Consider the following 19176-nt stretch of genomic DNA (forward strand, 5'->3'; position numbering starts at 1 on the left):
AAATAAGCCTTGGTAGTGTTTGTGAAACTGGAACGTGTGCAGCGTTGTTTTTTGTTTGTTTTTTTTTTTTTTAAAAAGTCCCTAGCTGGGATATGAACATTTACAGTGAGGTAGGAGGAAGCGCAGTAGTGGAGTAGTGAGCCAGAGCATGATTTAAAATCGGTAAGAATGATTCCTCTCCAGTACAGTGTCCAGTATAGTGTTCGGAATGTTTTGCTCCTTTTTTAAGATTGTAAGCATGTTTATAGATGTGGTTCAAGCCTTCACTCCTTGGCATAGCCTTACTGCTACAAAGGGTGGAAACCTGCCCCCCAGGACCTGTTAACTTTTAAGTACCAAGAGGCTTGTTTGCTTTATGTGAAAATATCATAAATACCAAGTTGTGACATGTAGGATGTAATTAGAACAGTGTTTCTTACTAATGTTAGACTTCTTGATTGGAAGCCCTAACAAAAGCCATAGAAACTGTAATATTCAACAGTTTCTGCAGATTACTTACTAGAATTAGATTGAGTGTAAGGTAGGAGTTGTTGAACTAATCCTCATGTAGTCATTAGACCTAAATATCTTAGAATTTATGAAGAAAGTTTTAGGTGTGTTAAGTAGGTTGCTGCCATCACTTACTGCAACTGAAGTAAGTAAAAAATACGTAGGACTCTTTCTAACTGATGTTTTTTATTCTTGGAATTAAGTTATTTTGGAATTCAGAAGCGTTGCTTTTTATCTATTTAGGTAGTAGGATCAGCTTGAAGTCTTGGAAGAACTGAGAGCAGCTAATTTCAAAAGGCCACTGGCAATTTAGCTTGCACAGACCTTATGTACAAAGTAAATGTATTTAGAACAGCCTTCTTTGTCATCGAAACTTTGCGGCTTTGTTAATCAGGAAGTTGTTTTCTCATTGCAGACTAATGAGGTGAATCAGGGTGATGCACTGGAACACAACTTCAATGCTGTTTATAGTGCATTGTTGCTACCAGTATTGCATATCTTCCCCGTTCAGGAATTTCCACAGGTAACCGTGAATGTATAATGTTGATTAGAAACAATGTGGGTTTTATAAAAACGGTTAAGTGCTATCTGATAATCTCAGACTGAGTTTGTTACCGATACGTATATACACTGGACCACTGCTCCAGGGTTGGATTTCTTGAGATACGTAGGTTTTGACAGAAGAAGAAAACTTAAAGCAAGTTTTTATCTCTATGCACAGACATCGATATTTATAAACTTTTTCTTTCTGTTGTTAAAGCCAACTATGAAATCCTTGTTGCGCACTTGGTCAGACCTGTATAGAGCATTTGCTCGCTGTGCTGCTTTAGTTGCAACAGCAGAAGAAAACCTATGCTGTGAAGAACTTTGTGCCAAAATAATATCTGGGCTAGAAGGTGAAACTCCAGTAGTGAGTATAAACCAGTGATCCTGAACTGTATAAATACTTTAGCAGATATATTTTAAATTAGTTATAAGAACCTATTGTAAACTCTAATGTAGTACTTTCTATACCTTAAAGTGTTTTGGGTGAGATTTGGATAAAGCCATAACAAAATTCTTTTTACTAACAGGAGTTGGAGTTGATCTTGAAATTGATTGAAAGAAGAGTAAATATAATGCTTAAATATTAAAATAGCAGTTAAGCAGTCTTTGGATTTGTCTTCTAACTATTTAAGTAGTAATGGTTTAGTGAATATAATGGTAAATATGATTTGTCTGATTGAAGTGTGTGTGTATATGAAGTAACTTTAGGTTGAATCAACAAATACCACAAAACCAGGCATTTTGGTTAGGAAGGAGGGTAGAGCAGCACTGTAGCATTCAGAGGGCATAACTTGCTGTATTCCTGGTGCCATTAACCTTGTACACTAAAATTTAAGGACTCGGCTTCTAAAGCTTTATAAAAGAGAAAGCTTTTGAAAGAGGAAGCCTTTACATTACCTGTCTTGCCTGTTTGCAAGCCCACATCATATGGGGAGATAGAGTGCCTGTAGGCGTCAGCTAACATTAGCTATGGAGCATAGAATCCTTCGTGCTTCAGAGTTGACTGTCTTGGAAAAGTGCTGTGGAAGGAACAAATAAGAAACAGATGAGAAAGAAAAATGGAATTTGAGAACATTGAATTTGGAAGATTACATCGTTATAACTTAGTTTGGATGCTGCTGTAATCTGATGATAAACTTCAGTTTTCAAAAATTAATTATTATTAAGCAAGCCAAACTTAAACAATTTAGAGCTTCAGTATGTAAGTTGTATTGAAACTAAACTTTTTTTTGGCTGACAATATCAATGTTCCTTATAAAAGCCAGTTTTATTTAGAAGAATTTGTGATGGATTGAGAAGAATTTGTGATGGATTGGGGAGGGAGAAGAAGAACCCTTGGCCCATCTTTTCATATGTACTAGAAATCGATCGTGCTTCCTGAATGTTGATGACAACCTTGTTAGGCCTACAGTGACTTTTCTGAAAATCAGGCTTTGTACAGTAACTGAACCTAAGCACGCACTGACATTTGGTAATATCATTTGCTAGACAGCCAGTACCTTGAGCCTTAATACTTTTGATGCACCTTCGTTAAGTCTAACACCACCTTACAACTGCCTGTTGCTGTTTTGCTTCTTGAGATAGTATGTATGCTTGTGTCTTAATTGTATAGAATGGGAAGACTCAATCTTCAGCCTGTGTAAATGTGTGCATTTTAAAATGTAATCTTACCTGAGTCTTACCTGATGATGCAGACAAATTTCACCCACTTTTAAATTTAAAAGCTGTTTGCATTGCTGTCCTGAATGTCCAACGTGGTTTATCTTTTTCTGTCACTGTTGCTCTTTTGGGCTTTGATGACTTCTGTTTCCTCCTCAGATGTTTTCAGTGATGGATGGTCTCACCCATGTTATATCAGTTATGGTTGACTGCATCAACTTTGCACCATATGGTACTAAATACCAGCCAAAAAACAAATGTAAGAAAATACTTGAATCTTGGGGTTTTCTGTGTCTTTCTTCCAGAGTTGGTTGAAAATTAGAGTTGTAGATGCAGAAGTGGTGACTGTATGATATCGATAGTCTGTATATGCTAGACATACTACCTAAGGACTGAAGGGATTGACCAAAAAAAAAAAAATCATAAAAAGGAACTAAAAATACCATCCAGTGTGCATCTTTGAGTATCACACCTTTTCTGTTTGTTAGGCAGTTGAGTAGTTGCAGTGTAGCCTGGCAAAATACATCTGAAATTGATGTAAACATTGAGGCCACTTTATGTGTCAGTTCACTGTAAAAACACTGCTGGTTTCTGAGGTTGCGTTTGATATTTGGCTATGATTTCATTTTTGCATGTGAAATCTGCTTTTGTGTTGTTCAAACATAGTCTGAAGCAGTAATGCTTGATCATAATCCACGGTCTAATTCTATAATACCTGCCTAAAACTGATGATAACGTTTTAACGTAATATTGGAAAGGCTACTGCTTCTGAAGCTGCTTTGCATACAATTGTCGAGAATAGGTTTACCAGAAGACAGAAGGTCATTGTATGTAAAATGTTCTTTGTTTTCTTTCCTACTCCCATTTACAACTACTAAAGCTGAAGGAATAATTTACAAAATAACGTAATTCAGTGTAAAACTTGAAGTATTTATCATTTCTCTGCCCCATATGAATTTGTTAAAGTAGTAAGACATTGTGTTGGACTGCTGAAAGAATGAAATGCTTTACTTGGAAATGTTGATGAGGAAAAACATGATGGAAATTTCACTTATAAGCTATTAAAAATTGATACTTCCACTTCCCTCCTCCTCACCTGTTCCAGAATTTATGCCTGTTAGCTAGTATCTGTAGAGTGGTGGCTGTCTCTTTGCAAGTAGGCATTAAAGATACTTAAAAGCATAGTCATTTGTACAACCAACCATAAATATAAATAAGAGGAATAGGGATCATATGTGTAGTGGCGTGATAAAATTACACATTTAAAAAAAAAAATGTATGTCTTCTGTTAGGTCTGGTTTTAAACTGTTTGTATATAGATACAGTTCAGGGATCAAAGTTCTGTTTCTCATGTAGACAGAAAGTTCAAATGTGTTTTGTTGTAATGCATGTTGGTTAGGAAAAAAAATTTTTTTTTTTTTTTAATGTTAGCTCCACAGACACCTACAGATTGGTCTAAGAAGAAAAAGGAACCCCTTGGAAAGCTTGCCTCTCTGTTTAAACTCCTGGTGATGTTACTAAACTCTTTCCATGCGTTCAGTTCCAAAGAAATCTGTTCAGAAACATTGGTCTCTGTTGGTCCTTCAATTATTGCTATTCTTCACAACATCATCAGCCACGTTTCATTGCCTTCAGTGATTGGGACTATGTTTGCAATTTTTTCAAAGCCTCTGGCAGTGTTTTATGAAAAAACAAAGTGAGTATTTTAAGAATGGTTGGAAAACTGGATTGTATTGCTGCATATTGGTGAAATTTTGTGTGGTCTGTAGCAAGCAGTGTATTTGAATGTAGCTTGGGGTTTTTCAGAGCTTTGGGATTAGTATGCTAATTTTCAGCTCCTGCCAAGTCTCCCGCCCTTGAGAGCACCATGTATTTTACTAGATTCAGACCAGCTAGGGGCTACTACTATTTTTGTAGCGCACCCAAACACCGCAAAAAGAACGGATCTGTAAGGCAGTCTCTCAGAACTTGCCGTTTTCGACAACTGCTGCTTAAAAACTGGGGTGCTGGGACTGAGCAGGTGGGGTCCCTGAGCGAAGGCGCTGCCAGGAGCGGGCAGGCTGACACGGCGCAGGGGTTTTACCTTAGAGCCCACTGCCCAAACCTGCCCTCCAATGGGGTTCAGAAAACAGCACGAGTGAGTAGCGGTCTCCATTGTAATGCTTTGCTTTAGAAGTAAAGCCAAACCTACTAGCCGTATGCGAAAGGAAACCCATAGGACTTCTGAAAGCTCGGTGTTTAAAATTGTTGTTGCTTTAGAGTGAATGTGTTGTCATCTCTGCAAGACTAAAGTGTTCGGGTTGCACCTGCTCTTTATTTTTCACAGCAGTGAAGATACTTATTAACTAATTTGTTTTCTAGAGGTCAGGAACTGCGTAATGTTTTGTAGGAAACAGAGAAATTGTAATTAGTTGATGTGCACTAAAATCCTGGAAGTTTTTAAGTAGAGGGAAGTACTGAGAGAGATTTTGTTGCTATGTGTGCCTTTGGGTTTTTTATATGGCTTTGCTTTTTTATTTTTTTAATTGTTGTAGGCTTCTCTTCCCAGGACATGATGGAATTATTAGGGCCTTGCTGGGAGGGGGCTGGCAGAGGCTTGTGATGTGCATCTTGATGATGCAAGAGATGTACACTTAGCTCAGGATGAGTAGAAGAAATGGAGTACAGCTTTGAGTGTTTTGGGAAGAGGGAGGATAGGATAGGATGCTGCCAGTCAGCCTGTAAATGTTTTCTTGAAGCTTTTATTGAAACTTTACCACTAATCCAAAATTCATCAGGAGTCCCTGTCTCGGAGGCAAGATTCCACTTGTTGCTGTGTCAGGTTGAGTTGAACGCCACCTCTTTCCATCTCCCATCTCACCTGCCTTTGTTTGAGCATTGTCTTTCTTAGAATTATTCATTAAAGGGGAGAAGTGAGTGTTGGATGTATATTTCGGAAGGAAGGCATATGCAAGCAAATAAAAGTTCAGGAACCTCTTCAGGTTGGAGGTCACAGGCTTATAAAATGCAGTTTTCTAATGTTTTTCAGGATGGTGTACCTAGGGATTTCTTTAAATGAAATTACTTAGTTCAGGCGGTGCTTCAGCTTTTTAATGCAGATAATTATGGGGCCTGGGAAATCTCTTTGGGGAGAGGGTTAAGAGCAACACGAAGAAGGGAGTTAGAAGTTACTTTTCTTACAAAGTTTTACGTTTGTACTAATTACTACTGATCTTTCCTTTAGTTTCTCTTAAAGTTAGCATATCAGTTAACAGTGGAGGTTTAAGGAAAAGTTTACTTACCTATTTACATCAGGAAATTTTTTAATTGCCCGATGGGAGGCTAGTTTCACAACATTATTTCATCAAGCTGTATACTAAAACTAGTGTGCCGTGCTTGAGTGCATTATGTGTTTAATTCTTATGTTTGGGATAAATGAGACAGCAAAATATAACTTTTTTGTTTGTTTTGGCAGGCTTGCTGATGTATCTAAAGTATACAGTAATCTTAACAACAAGGTAAATTTGCTAGAGAAATAGCTGGGGTTTGGGAAAGTGTGTGACACTAGAGTTTTGCTATTCATCCTGTATTCTAAAAAACCAACAACTTAAAAATGTAATGAAGGTAGGGATTGAATTTTTAAACAATTGGTTTTTTACTAAAAAGGTAGCAGAGGGGAGGTCTGCTAAGCTTGGCTATTAGACTTTTCATGTGGTGTGGTATTTAAACTTCTTTATGCGGGCCATGCTGTTCTATGGGATAATTGTGTTTTAAATAAGGTTTTAAGCTTTTAAATAGTGAATATGTGCGAAATTTGAATGAAATAAAAAAACCTGTTGTTTCTTCTCCCCCTCAGCTTGAAAAACTGCTGGCGGAGATCATCCTGTGTTTGCAGTCTCACTGCCCTGGCTCTTATGACAGTGAACTGCTAGGGCAGCTTTCTCCCTTGCTCTGTGTTGTATTTCAGCATAAGAGCAAACAGCTCCGCAATCAGTGTGCCCACTTCTGGAATGCAACGTTTGCTAAGGCTACGTCATTAACCTATCCTGAAGAGTTAAAGTAAGATACGGGGTTTTTTATACACTTATCTATTTTTAAAGGAAAATATGTCAGGTTATGTACAAATGAATTGGTATTGTTCTGATTGCCATTTATATTTTGCTTTTTATTCAAGCTGGGATATCTGCTGGTCTAGTTGTGTACCTTCCGCCCCCCCGCCTAAGTTTAAAATGCTTTTTTGTTGAGCAGATCTGTGTTAAGCCAAGCCAAAAAGAAAATTCCACTCTTGCTGCCTGGTTTTGAAAGCATTGAGATAGCTGAAGAATACAGCGGCCCGTTCTCTGATGCGGTAAGTATTTTGTTGACCCCAATGGGGTCATTGTGTATATGATTTTGTGGGAATAGTTCAGAAGGTAGTGGTGAGGTCAAGTTTGATTTTTACTGTGGTTGGCCTGCACTCGCTTCATGTTTGGAATGATGAACTATGCTGTCAAAAGACTGGTTCTTAACAGTTTATGCATTTTAAACTTTGGATTCTACTAGCTTGTTTGAAACAATTCATTTTTTGAGTTGACCTCTGTGTCATTTAGAGGAAAAGGGGAGCATGGGACAGTTCAGTTGTAGAAATTGATACATCTCGGGATGGGTTTGTGAGCTTGGAGTTTCTTTGTAGAATGCATTCGGTGTATTTTGCTTTGAATAGATGGAAAATTCGCAGCTGGATGCAAAGATAAGTGGAATGGAAGTAAAGTTGGGTCAAAAACGAGACTCTATATTGGCACAGACAGGTGAACTAAAAAACGAAGTAGAAGACAAGTCAAGTAACGTGCAAGTAACATCTGCAAAGGTAAGGTGTTCACGGGTGGGTGTGATCGAATCAAATCCATTCTGTTCTGCAGCAGAGCATCTAGTATGCTGCTGTAAATGCTCTGTAAAAATGAACGAATTTTGTAATGCTGAAATACTTTACTTTCACATGTATAGCACGCTTTAAGTTTTCCTGTTAAAATTCTCCGCTAAGTTTACAGATTGCTGAGTTTTAAGGAGGGAACATGGAGGGCTGCTGATGGATGAGAGGAGTGGCAACCAGATAGAGAAATTCAGCCCTCGGCCTGGTTGTAGGTCGTGACAGATTCGGGTCTTGAGGGGAATCTCAGTTTTGGTAGACCTGTGCTGGGTGCTCCACATCCGTCCCTCGCACTAGGGAGAGAAGGGCCTCGTATTCTTCAGGAATCGCTAATTTAGTAAGCAGCAGTAAATAACAACCCTCACAAATATTGAGGTACCTTCACCTGTTACAGGCTTTGAACTTCAAGACACAGAAGCTTGTGTAAGGGCACGGAGGAGGGGTTGCAGAATCTCTCCTAGGTCATAGTGTTGGGGGGGAAAAAAATCACTGGTGAAGAAAATCAGCACCTACTGAGGGATTGGTGCCAATTAATATGCTGAAAGAACTGCAGTTATTTGAGAACTGTTCCATTTAGGATAGCTGTACCTGAACTGTGAAAACATTTTCAGTTCTTCTCTTTTGTTTCTAATCCAGGCTTTGTTGGTGTTTTTTTTTTTTTTTTTTGCTTTCTGTAGTTGAAACTAGAATTTTCATCTCCGAAGACTAAAAGTGAGATCCTTCTGGAAGAGGAGAAATCTATTGATTTTGTGTTTATTCCTCCAGAAACAAAAGCAAGAGTATTGACAGAACATCAGAAAGAAGTACTTAGGTCAAAGAGGTCTGTAATTTACTCTGTTTCAAACAATGTGAAATGACATTGCATTGAGTGTGTCAGATTGACATAACTTCAGTTCCTCTCTGACTACTATAGGTAATTAACTCTTACTCTTCCATACAAGTTAGAGAGTTTAAATCTAGCAAAGTTCCTTGCGTTACTCTTTTAAGGCAACCAAATTATTCTCTGATCTGCATTTCCTATTTTGATTAAATATACTCTCTGTTACCTGTTTGGAGTTTGGTAATTTGGAGTTTACATTTTTACTTCATGACTCTCACTTGCCATGTGAAGTGGAAGATGTCATTTTTCTTAAGTTATTGAAAGGCTTTTTTCACCTGATCTGAGGGAAAGACTTCTAAATTTGAAGAGAAGTCTTATGTCAGCAGCATGTCAGAAATTAGGATATTCCCAAGACTCATCTTAATTGCAAGGGAATCTTTAGAATTTACCTCTTTTTAATGTGAAAAAATAATACAAGAGTATTCTCTGTACTCAGGCAGCAAAACCACAGTGTAAGCAAAATTTGTGTACAGTGGTGCGTGACAGGAACTTGGTGGGATTATCAAGTTAGCATGTGTTGAATTCCTTGCAGAGTGGGATCCCAATCGTAGCTTTTTTTCCCCCAAACCATGCTTGAAATTAAAGATTTAATGCAACTGAAAATAGCGATCTTGAAACAAGGAGATAAATCGTGATTTGCATCTGCTTTGCAGTTTGCTGTGCCAGTTGGGAGCGTGAGGTGGTAGCAGCCAGCTGCAATATTGTGTCTTTTCTGCCCAGAACGGCAAGCAGAGCCTGTGGCCACGCAGCCTCCTGATACTTCCTACCTGCTGTCCTGCTTTTTCTGCAGCAGTCCCTACTTGGATGCCTGTTGCAGTTCGAGTAGGCTTGATAGTTCGGAAGCTCAGTCCGCTCCATACTCGTATTCACTCTCTTGTGATGAATGCATTACACTACCCTGTCCTTCTTTTAGATTTAAAAAACAAAACAAAACAAAAACAGTCTGACTTACCATTTCTGGTTTTGTTTCAGGGTTGGTATTCCTGTTATGTACAACAATTTGGACACATCTGAAGATAATACCTTATTTTCTCAGTATACTCAAAGCCAGGAAGATTCTTTGTAAGTAATGGTGGCTGGTATAGACGTTAAAGGTGTCCCCCTTTTCTGCAACACTTCTAATTTAAGTAACTTCTATTTTAGGGAAAAATCATCTTTAATAGAAAATGCAAAAGAAGATACTAAAAACAAGCGTCAGGTAATTTCTCATTGTCTAATGGTCATTAAGATATCAAAATTATAACCATACCACTGATGTTTTGTTCGTATTAGTAGCTCTGGTAATTAATGGCAAAACTCTTTGATTACTTGCTATCGTACGGTTTTAAGACTGATTTGGAAACTCTTCAAGTAAAAAAAAAAAAGGACTCACAGATGTATTAGCTCACAGGAATAATTTCCTTTCTCTGTGTTGACTAACCTGTAAGAGTCTTGAGAATAGCTTCTTTTTCTTGGGCTTCCTCGATTATTTTTTTTACACATCTGAATAATACTGACATCGGCTCCCTGACTGTAGAATACACTGGATAGCTTTTGCGGTTTGCATTTCATTCTCATCACCTGATCTGAATTTCATACCATTGCGGTGTTCTTTGTGCTGTGTTCTGCTTTCTAGCCTTTACACTAGAAGGGGCTGCTCATTAAGCATTCTGACTTAAATTTCAGAATGGGAGGATTTATGTAATTAGTTTGTGTAGTGTATCCGAGTTAAGTTTTGTCACACAGCCACAGGTATTACAGGGCCTTACAGACCAGTCATGTGTGTCTGCTACCACTGACTAGTATTTTATTTGGGGTAAAAATACCTGAAAGCTGTAGCAGAGGCTTACTGTGACTTGCAGTGGTGCTGTTCTAAGAATTGTTTAGTTGCCTGGCTTTACGTTAAGAATCATAACGCTCTTGACTTCTCTTCCATAACGCTTTTTTTTCCCCTAGCAGGTGCATTTGGTATCCATCGTGATTTTCTGGAACTATTTTCACTTTTAAAACTCTTAATGTTGATTTCTCTATTACTGTAGTGGACTGTGCTTTTAAACAGCTTAGTGATGTTTGCGTGTTCTGAAGTGCTTTTGGGTGAAGCTGTAGGGGCGTGACATGGATTAAATGGTAGATTTGGGGAAGAAAAATAAATTGTAAATCCTAACTATAGATCTGTTCCCTTTTGGAGAGGAGGTGACTAAACAGCTAGCTGGATCAACCGTAGCACCAAAGAGATGGTAAATACAGCAGATTTTTTCATAAAAACTGCTTTAGTAGTAGTTTTGTTAATATCTCTGGCAAAGCTTACATAAAAGGGTTTTGCAGTTCTTCATGTTTTAGGATTAAATGGCTTCAAAGACAAAGATTTTTTTTAATTTTTTTTTTAAAGGACAGAAAATAATTTGCAGGCAGGGTGGTTTGAAAAACCTTGTGGATATGTTGTTTTCTACTCCACCAGAGCTGGTTTTTTTCATATTATATTCATAGCAAAACTACAATACTTTGCTGTTTATATTTTTGGGACAGGAAGAAAACACAAAGAGCGGAGGATGCACCAGCAAATCAGATAATCCTCTTGAGAATGCAGCCTTTGTGAAAAAGTCATCTGTTACTCACGTAGAGGAGACCTCAACTTCAAACAGTGAGGGAGAGTCAAAAAGGGATCCAGCTACGAGGATCCTGGAGGAGCCATCAGTTGGAGAGGGATTAGAAAAAAGTACTGGGGAAACAGCTTCCAAGGAGCCCTCGGTAGGGAACGAAAACACTTCAAATGTCAGCAACAGTTCGACTTCGAGTGACATAATTTCTGGAACACCGCAGCCTGCAAGCCGACGGCAGTCTTTCATTACTTTGGAGAAATTTGGTAGTTCGGAGAGCAGACCCTTTAGCCTTTCAGCATTAAACAGTTTATCGGAGGTGTCTGGAAGTGCTTCTGTGGCAGGTAAACAGGAAAATACAAATGTATGCAAGACTAGTGCTAAACCAGAAAAACCTGGAGAAGAAAATAAAAAGCCTTCAAAATCTGAGTCTGAACAAATATTTACTGCGATACGAAGGCTAACTCGCAGGCAGAGTAAAATGGAGCACCAGGGAACCAAGCAGTCCAAGTTGTTAATTAGGTCAGAACAAGAGAAAAGCGAACAAGAGTCTTTTACTCGCAACAGCATGGAAAATAGTCGTGACCTGTCTTCTGCCATAGAAGACATGGACTACATTCTCCTTGCTCAGTCCCAAACTCTCCGTTCTACAGAAGTAGACATTAAAAAAGCTGAAGATAAAATAGCAGAAATGGAAGACATCCAGGCGTTAGATACAGATTCTAAAGAAAATACACCCCCGGAGACGACTGTGCCATCTGACCAGGTAACGGGCGATGATAGTCAGGTTCCACATGTGTCTCCTAATCAGAAAATACTAAGGCGTTCTTCAAGACGACGGTCAGAAACCGTAGAAAGTACAGCAGGTAGTCAAGATAAGGAAGATGGTCACCAAAAGAGGGACAGACGTAAAGACGACGAAAAATCTGGGCAAAAGAAGGTGCCACAGACTAAAGATGATGTATCCCAAAAGCAGAAAGCAGTTTCTGGGAAAACTACAGAAAACACAAATAAAAAAGAAAGCAACCTACCGGAGAGAACTGCTGCGGAGGACTTAAGCTCAAAGGAGTCTCCTGATCCAAGAGGCCTTGAGGAGGAGGTGAACAAAAGTGCTAAGAGGTCGGAAGATAGCTTCAAGACTGACACGGAGGGTCAAGACTGTAGCTCGAGTGCAGTAGGTCAGAAGATGATTGAACGCCCACGATACCACACAAGAAGGGCTTCACAAGGATTGCTTTCCAGCATAGAAAATTCAGAGGCTGATGGCTCTGAGACCAACGAAGAAAGCACAAAGAAGAAAAAATCTGCAAAAGTGAAAAATAGGAGTGAGTCTCTTGAAGGTAAATTGAAAGATCTACAGCCAGGAAGCCGTAGCCATGAGGTGTCCTCCCAAGGAAACGAAACTAAGAACCTGTTGGAAGCACGTAAAGGTGAACTGAGCCATGAAGTCAGCACAGATGCTGCACTGACATCTGAACCGTGCGACTTGAAGACCCAAGTAATGCCTGCAGGTGCTAGCAAAGCGGTGGGGTCTACCAGCTCAAAGAATTCACCTGATGCGCAGGACGCAAATGTGGAACAAAACAAGAGCAATGCATTGATGGAATCGTTCACTGACCCATGTGTATCTGATCAAGATTTGAAAGCAGCAGAGGAAAATAAACACGTTGAGAAGCAAACAAACAGAGAAGACTACTCAGTTGTTCTGCCTGAATATGTACCAGGAGCAAATGCTTCAGGTGGTGACCTTTCCTCTTTGCAAATACCCGCGTCTCAGCACAAAAGAGGCAAAAGGCTAAAAAGACAAAGAAGCGGCGATGGCTATTGTAAAAGATCAAAGCAGCGAGCAATGTCATTCACCAAATCAAAAAATGAGAATGCTCATGAGCCAAATGAGCCCCAAACCACCCCAGTTCAGATGTCCGTAAGTACATCGGAGATGTCTGCTAGTTCAAATTTTGATGAGAGCTTGTCCATGGCACCTTGTGCAATGAGCACTCCCTTGCATCCTCATAAGGAACCCAGCACGTTTAACTTGGAAAGAGAGAGAACATCTGAAGATAACCTGCAAGGAAATAGTGTTGTAGTGGAGGAGGATCTAGAGAATCCAGCGTGTGTAGCAGGTGAAATTACCGACTCCATAGCGGAAATAAAAGAACCTGGTGATCAGAATGATCGAGCAGACCAGTGTCTGTCCGAGTGTGTTTCAGAGGAGCCTGGTGACAGCTGCCTCGCTGCAGGGAACCAAAACAAAGAACCTGCAACTACAGAAAAGGAAGAAGTCAGTCAGAGTGGACAACTGGAGGAAATACCTGAGGCACTGGTGGTTGTTAGGGAACCTGAGAAGAACCAGACGAATGAGCTAGAAAGCAATCGGGATGATAAAGAAGCAGCTGAGAGTACTGTGGGAGAAACTTGCATTATTCAGGACAAAGAGATGGAGGAGGAATTGGTGGAAGCTGAAATGACAGTGCCTGAAAATGTCGCCTTAGACAAAGAAGATGCAGTAGAAAATAACAGCGTGGATTCGCCTCAGAAGCCAGAAGATCATGATTCTTTGGCTAACGAAAGCCCAAATGGTATGCAGGCACGCTGCACGTGGTCTCCTTCAGCTTCTCCATCCACCAGTATTTTAAAGAGAGGTGTAAAAAGAAATCAAGAGGATGATTCCCTGTCACCCGCTAATAAGGTATTGCGATGTGATTCATTGTGTGATGCTCACAATTCGTTCACTTCGTAACTGGGATATGTAACAGTATCTGTAGTGTAATGAGTTCCAAATATGTTGAATTATTGACTGTATATTTCTTTGTAAATGATCTTACGGTGAAGCTGAAGACCTAGAGATTTCTTTTGGGAATGTACAAGCACTGACACGCTGCCGTTATTGCGGCTTAGAGCGGGGAGTTTTCGTTTCCAGACAGAATGCCAAAGTCTCATCTGCTGCCTGGGTCGCAGTGCAACAAATGTTACTGCAGAACCCCTGCACGTGCGGTCGTGGTCTTAGCGCTGGGTTCTGAGCAGCTTTTCACAAAATGCATTTAATGCTTCCTTTGGCAATAAGGAAGCCATGCTTTCTGTCCTTGGGTGAAACATCATCTGTGTCATTCAAGAACTTTAATGACTTTATTTCAAACTCAGCTATTTTTTCTCCTCAGATTTACCTCACTGGAGTGTGGTGATTTGAGTTCATACTATAAAAACTACTTCTCTCTAAAAACAGATTCGTCGAGTCTCTTTTGCAAATCCAATTTATCAAGAAGGACTGGCAGATGACATAGACAGGAGAAGTCCTGTTGTTAGATCCCATTCTTCTTCACCATCTTCTCGAAGTCTCAAAATTTTATCTAATATTCAGGCTAAGGTAAATTCTGTTACGTATATTCTGTTGCCATAAGTACTCACGTTTCTCATTTATCACAGGTAACGCTGCTTTAGCGTATGTTCAGAGTCACTTGCAAACAGTTGTAAGAGCAGAGAATCAGTAAGCGTAAGAAATACTTGTAACTGGTTTAGCCTGACACATTCTGTTAACTCTCTGAAGACAAATGCTCTCTGAGACCTAGGTAGCGAAAATCTTATGATTAACTGAATTCCTATGATCCTGAGAGATATTTTCTCCTCTTTTTTTCTGTCCAGCATATTACCACTCCAACCAAAGGATTTCTGTCCCCAGGATCTCGTAACCCTAAATTTAAGAGCTCAAAGAAGTGTTTAGTAAGAAGTGCTTTGGTTCATGTATCTCTTCTTTTTTTTTTTTTTTTTTCCCTGTATTCAGTTGTGTGATAGTTAATTTAATAATTTTTCTGTATTATTCAAGATTACGGAAATGGCTAAGGAATCGCTGCCTTGCCCCACAGAATGCATGTATCCTGCCTTAGTTGGCTGCAAAGCACCGGTTGATGTAATCTTGCCTCAGATTACATCAAACATATGGTAAGTGGATTGTTGCTTTTGAAGATGACTGTAGGGATGGATTCACGGGCTCTGGCGCGGGTAAAACCAAAGACCTTTATTGTTTACAAGTTTGTGCTTATATAGATTCACTAGCTGTCCACGCGCTCTAGTTTGTTCATGGATTGGTTAACCCCTGCTGGCCATGTGCCACGGCTAAGCTTTTAATTGGTGCTGTTAATCAAGACATGCGTCTTGTAGTTTCGGTCTCGCATCTGTGCTTCAAAACATTTTTATCTTCAGCTCCCTTTCTGCGCTTCCTTCATTACTTGCTTTCTCATTCTGTTCCCTTCAAGGCTATGTTGAATTGTTCAAGGTCGCTCACAACACTCCCTGTGAATCTCACAGATGACATTTTATTGGAAACTGAATTCTCACTGAACCTGCATTTTCTGATGCAAAATATGACTTAGAGACGTCTTTTGCCAAATTTTTTTTAAAAGGAGGGAGGTTGATTTGGTGGTGAAAGACAACTGTTTTGGAATTACTCAAGTCGTCTTTTTTGTAAGACGATGAAAAGCTTGCACCCAAGAACACGGGGAGCTTTCTTCATTTCATGCGGCAGAGCAGACTGATGTTAATGATCTGCGATGAAGTGGTTGGTTGGAGCTTTCTGTGTATTGAAGGTGACGTGGGATTGGGGGGAAAAAGAAAAAAATTACATTTCAAATGTACAAAGGCTGGGTGCTGAGCTGGTTTGGTTTCCGATCTGAATTTTGAGAACTTGTCGCAACAAGCTATAGATGTGCAGTGGGAACTGCTCAGAGTGGGTTTTGTGGTGTACTCAGCTCCTCTTCCTTCCACTCGTGTTATAGATGAGTGGGCTGTAGAATGCCATTCTCCGATGGCTGTAGGGTAAACTGCGAAAAGGTCTGCTTCTGCAGATAGAATGCCGTTTGCGTTTTGGTTTTTTCCTTCACTTACGTGCATGCGAATCTGCATTCATGTAAGATTTCTTTCTGCTCCGCCATGCCAGGCAGACAGGTCACGAATTCTAGCACAATAAACCGTTTTCCTTTCTCCCCTGCTGCAGCGCCAGAGGTTTGGGGCAGCTCATTCGAGCAAAGAACATTAAGACAGTGGGTGATCTGAGTACTTTGACAGCATCAGAAATCAAAACTCTTCCCATCCGCTCTCCAAAAGTTTCCAATGTTAAAAAAGCTCTTAAAGGATATCATGAGCATCAGGTAAAGTTTAATTTTTGTACCCAAAAAGCCAATATTAGCCTAACGAACTGCTGACATCCCATCGTGGGTTCCTCCCCCTGCGTTAGAAATAGCACTTTAAAATGTAATCTCTACCTGCCACAGCAATGTGGGAATTCAAGGTACGGATGACTTGGTTACAATATTTTTAATGGGAATAATGATTGATTGTATTCTGAGAAACATGTCCCAACATGTAATCTTTTTCTTTCTTTTTTTTTTTTTTTCCCCTCTGAAAACGCATCTCTTGTTTTCTTGCAAAAAATCTTCAGGCAAAATCTCAAGGATTTCAGGAAATAGCAGCACTTGAAGAGGCAGAAAAGCCCCTAAATAATGTAGAGGATAAGTCTCTTTCTGCTGATGAAGAAAAACTTGCCACAGGTACCTATTGCCCCCTTTTTGCTTAGGATTTGGATGTTTCTGCTGTATTGCTGCTTTCATTCTCTCCTAACGGGAACACTTGATCTTGGGTTTTTTAGGGTTTTTTGAAGAGTGTTAGTAGTTAATGTTAGCACATTAGATGGGTGTTTGAGATAGCCACTTTATGAAGCTCTGTAGCAATGGCTTTTTAAAACTTACTACGTATTTTGAGGGAAATTGAGTTTGGTTTTCCCTAAACGAGCTTACATAAGTATGTGAAGAACAAATTAGGCCGGGCTCTAAGTACCTGGTTTTCTGGATCTCAACCAGGTATGTCTCCTGAGCTGTTTAATTCCGCAGTAACTGCTGTGGTTCTGGGTGCGTGCAGAAACAGGCAAGATGAAGTAGAGATACTCAACTGGTGCCTCATCCTGAGGGGGGTGGGACAGGAGGGGGAATGATTCCCTGAATCCCCACGTTGGATTTGGGTGCTTGGATTTTTATTTGAATTCTCCTGTGCTTTTTTGTGAGTTTGGCCCAATAACTTAAACAGAGGAATCCGTGTTTGTTCGTCCTACAAGATGCTTGAAGCATTTGGTTAACTGGAGAACAGAGAACTCGGGAGTAACGTCAGCTGTCCAGTTTAAAAGTGGGACTTTGGGATAACACGTCTTGAAGGACACTGGCAGTATCTGAATACGATCAAACACTTCCATTTCTGACCTTAGTTTTATTGTGCAGTCATGATCTAACATAAGGAAAGTCACCGTAAAGAAGGGTAGTGTGGAGGTCTGAGGGCTGCCTTTGTCAGAAGCTCCCATATCGTGTGGAACAAACGCTTTGTAGACTGCTGGAATGTGTTATTTTGTACAAAAAAAGCTGTAACATTCTGCCGTGACACACTTCTGCTTGCATTTAACTCCAGACACACAAACTGCACTGCCCTACTTCCCTTCCTTTTCAGACTTGATCGAACCACTTGTCATGAATACAAATGACCAGCCCACAGCAGATCTTCTGAGCCAAATCGATTCACTTGCTGCTCAGCTGACCTCCGAACACCTGCACGGCTATTCAGGGAGCCAGCTTTTTGAGATGCAAGAAAAACTCGTCGGCATGACAAACTGTATCATGAAAAACCTGCAGTCCCGCTGGCAATCGCCACCCCATGAAAGTTCTGATTAGTTGCTCATCACTTCTAAGTAAGGAGGATTTTGTTACAATAGTTTTCCCAAAAACCTGCTTTTCTTACTGATGAATTATTCCTTAAACTGTGCATTTTGTACTATAGAAGATTTTTTTAACACCTATATGAGCAAAATGTATTGTGGTTTTTTCCTTGGGGTTTTTTTTTTGGTTCTAATTTGTGGGATTGCTTATTCCCTACTAGAGGTATTTGTGTTGTATTGCTATGCATATTTCTTTCAGGTAGTGAAAGAAAACTTGATAAAGTTGTGCAATAGCAAAGACTGTGAAACCAAACCGACAGAGTAGTTGAAATTTTTTCAAATCCAAAGTGTTCTTACTGCTGCAAACTCTTACTGTTTGGTAAGAGGTCGATCTCACAGCTGTGCTCAGCCGCTGCCGCTGTTTGTTTCCTTTGAAGCTGCTGAAATTCCGACAGACAGCAGCTCTCTTTTAAGCACTCTTTTATAGTGAGATAAGCTGTGCTTAATTCCTTACAGCAGCAACATTCCAGGAACCTGGTATTCGACAGCAGGACGACATCTATTTTTGCATGTATTTTTGTAAGAATCACACTAAGGAGCTGATAACGAAATGTACCCTTACAGGCGAAAGACTTGGCGAAACTTCTCAGGCTTTTTCCCGTGTTCTTTGTTTCCAGCAGTTCTCCTTCTGTGGAAAAGACTTTTTTCCTTGGGGAAATGAATGGATTTGACAAGAGCTCTTTGTATATTATGTACAGACTTATCATGGCAAATGTTGGTTAATAATTTATGATTTTGAGTTTTAAGTGCATGGAATGCATTGCTGCTTCTCAGAGACCTTCTGAGAGAGTTCTCAGGATTTACTCTGGAAATCCGATTTGTATATATTGTACTGTAGCCATCAAAGTGGACGTTTATTGAAAGGGATTGCTGCAGGTGGTTTTAGAACTTACACGTGGGCAAATAAAATGGCAAATAGTCCCCAACCTGGTTAATGTCACTGTGGTTTGGTGGGTTTGGGTTGCTTTTTTTCCCCCTTCGGATTTGTTCAGCCCTCCCTCAGCATTGCTTTGGATTCACAAGGTTGGGAGAGGCCTTGGAAGGTCAGCGCTGCCACCTCAGGGCCGCGGTAGGATCTTGCCAGCAGGACTCTACATCGTCTTTGCCCTCTTCATGCATCTCGTGAAGAAAACGAACAGGACAAAGAAGGGTCTGGCGCTGCTCGCCTGAGAGCACCAAGTGACACGTTGTCAGTAGGTTTTTTTCTTGCTTCCTTGAAAATGTTATTTGGGTTCCAAATCTGCCTCCTTAGGCTTGTTCAGCTCTTGTATCCAGTGACCTGTACAGATACAGATGTTCCTAACGCATCTCGAAAGGGCGTTAACATCCTTCTTTAACTAACACCCTTCGGTGCTGGCAGTCCTGAATGCCGCTCTGAGGAAGGACGTTTCCC

General features: G+C 40.1%; 1 protein-coding gene across 1 annotated transcript in view; it reads left to right on the forward strand.

Annotated features, from left to right (window-relative positions):
- RIF1 (replication timing regulatory factor 1) overlaps window positions 1-17739 on the forward strand; it is a gene marked incomplete at its 5' end in the record, with an annotated part of 33313 nt that extends 15574 nt beyond the window's left edge. Inside the window, 18 exons of the mRNA XM_009705161.1 lie at window positions 905-1012; window positions 1250-1399; window positions 2854-2953; window positions 4126-4390; window positions 6149-6191; window positions 6530-6732; window positions 6922-7021; window positions 7376-7519; window positions 8257-8399; window positions 9432-9521; window positions 9603-9657; window positions 10965-13724; window positions 14259-14399; window positions 14675-14752; window positions 14856-14971; window positions 16023-16176; window positions 16467-16575; window positions 17519-17739. Of these exons, the coding sequence (XP_009703463.1) occupies window positions 905-1012; window positions 1250-1399; window positions 2854-2953; window positions 4126-4390; window positions 6149-6191; window positions 6530-6732; window positions 6922-7021; window positions 7376-7519; window positions 8257-8399; window positions 9432-9521; window positions 9603-9657; window positions 10965-13724; window positions 14259-14399; window positions 14675-14752; window positions 14856-14971; window positions 16023-16176; window positions 16467-16575; window positions 17519-17739 (4980 nt within the window). The remainder of the gene's footprint in view (window positions 1-904; window positions 1013-1249; window positions 1400-2853; window positions 2954-4125; window positions 4391-6148; window positions 6192-6529; window positions 6733-6921; window positions 7022-7375; window positions 7520-8256; window positions 8400-9431; window positions 9522-9602; window positions 9658-10964; window positions 13725-14258; window positions 14400-14674; window positions 14753-14855; window positions 14972-16022; window positions 16177-16466; window positions 16576-17518) is intronic.
- Window positions 17740-19176: the final 1437 nt, after the last annotated feature.

The sequence above is a fragment of the Cariama cristata genome, unplaced genomic scaffold (genome assembly GCF_000690535.1).
Source record: "Cariama cristata isolate BGI_N322 unplaced genomic scaffold, ASM69053v1 scaffold10598, whole genome shotgun sequence".
Classification (NCBI taxonomy): domain Eukaryota; kingdom Metazoa; phylum Chordata; class Aves; order Cariamiformes; family Cariamidae; genus Cariama; species Cariama cristata.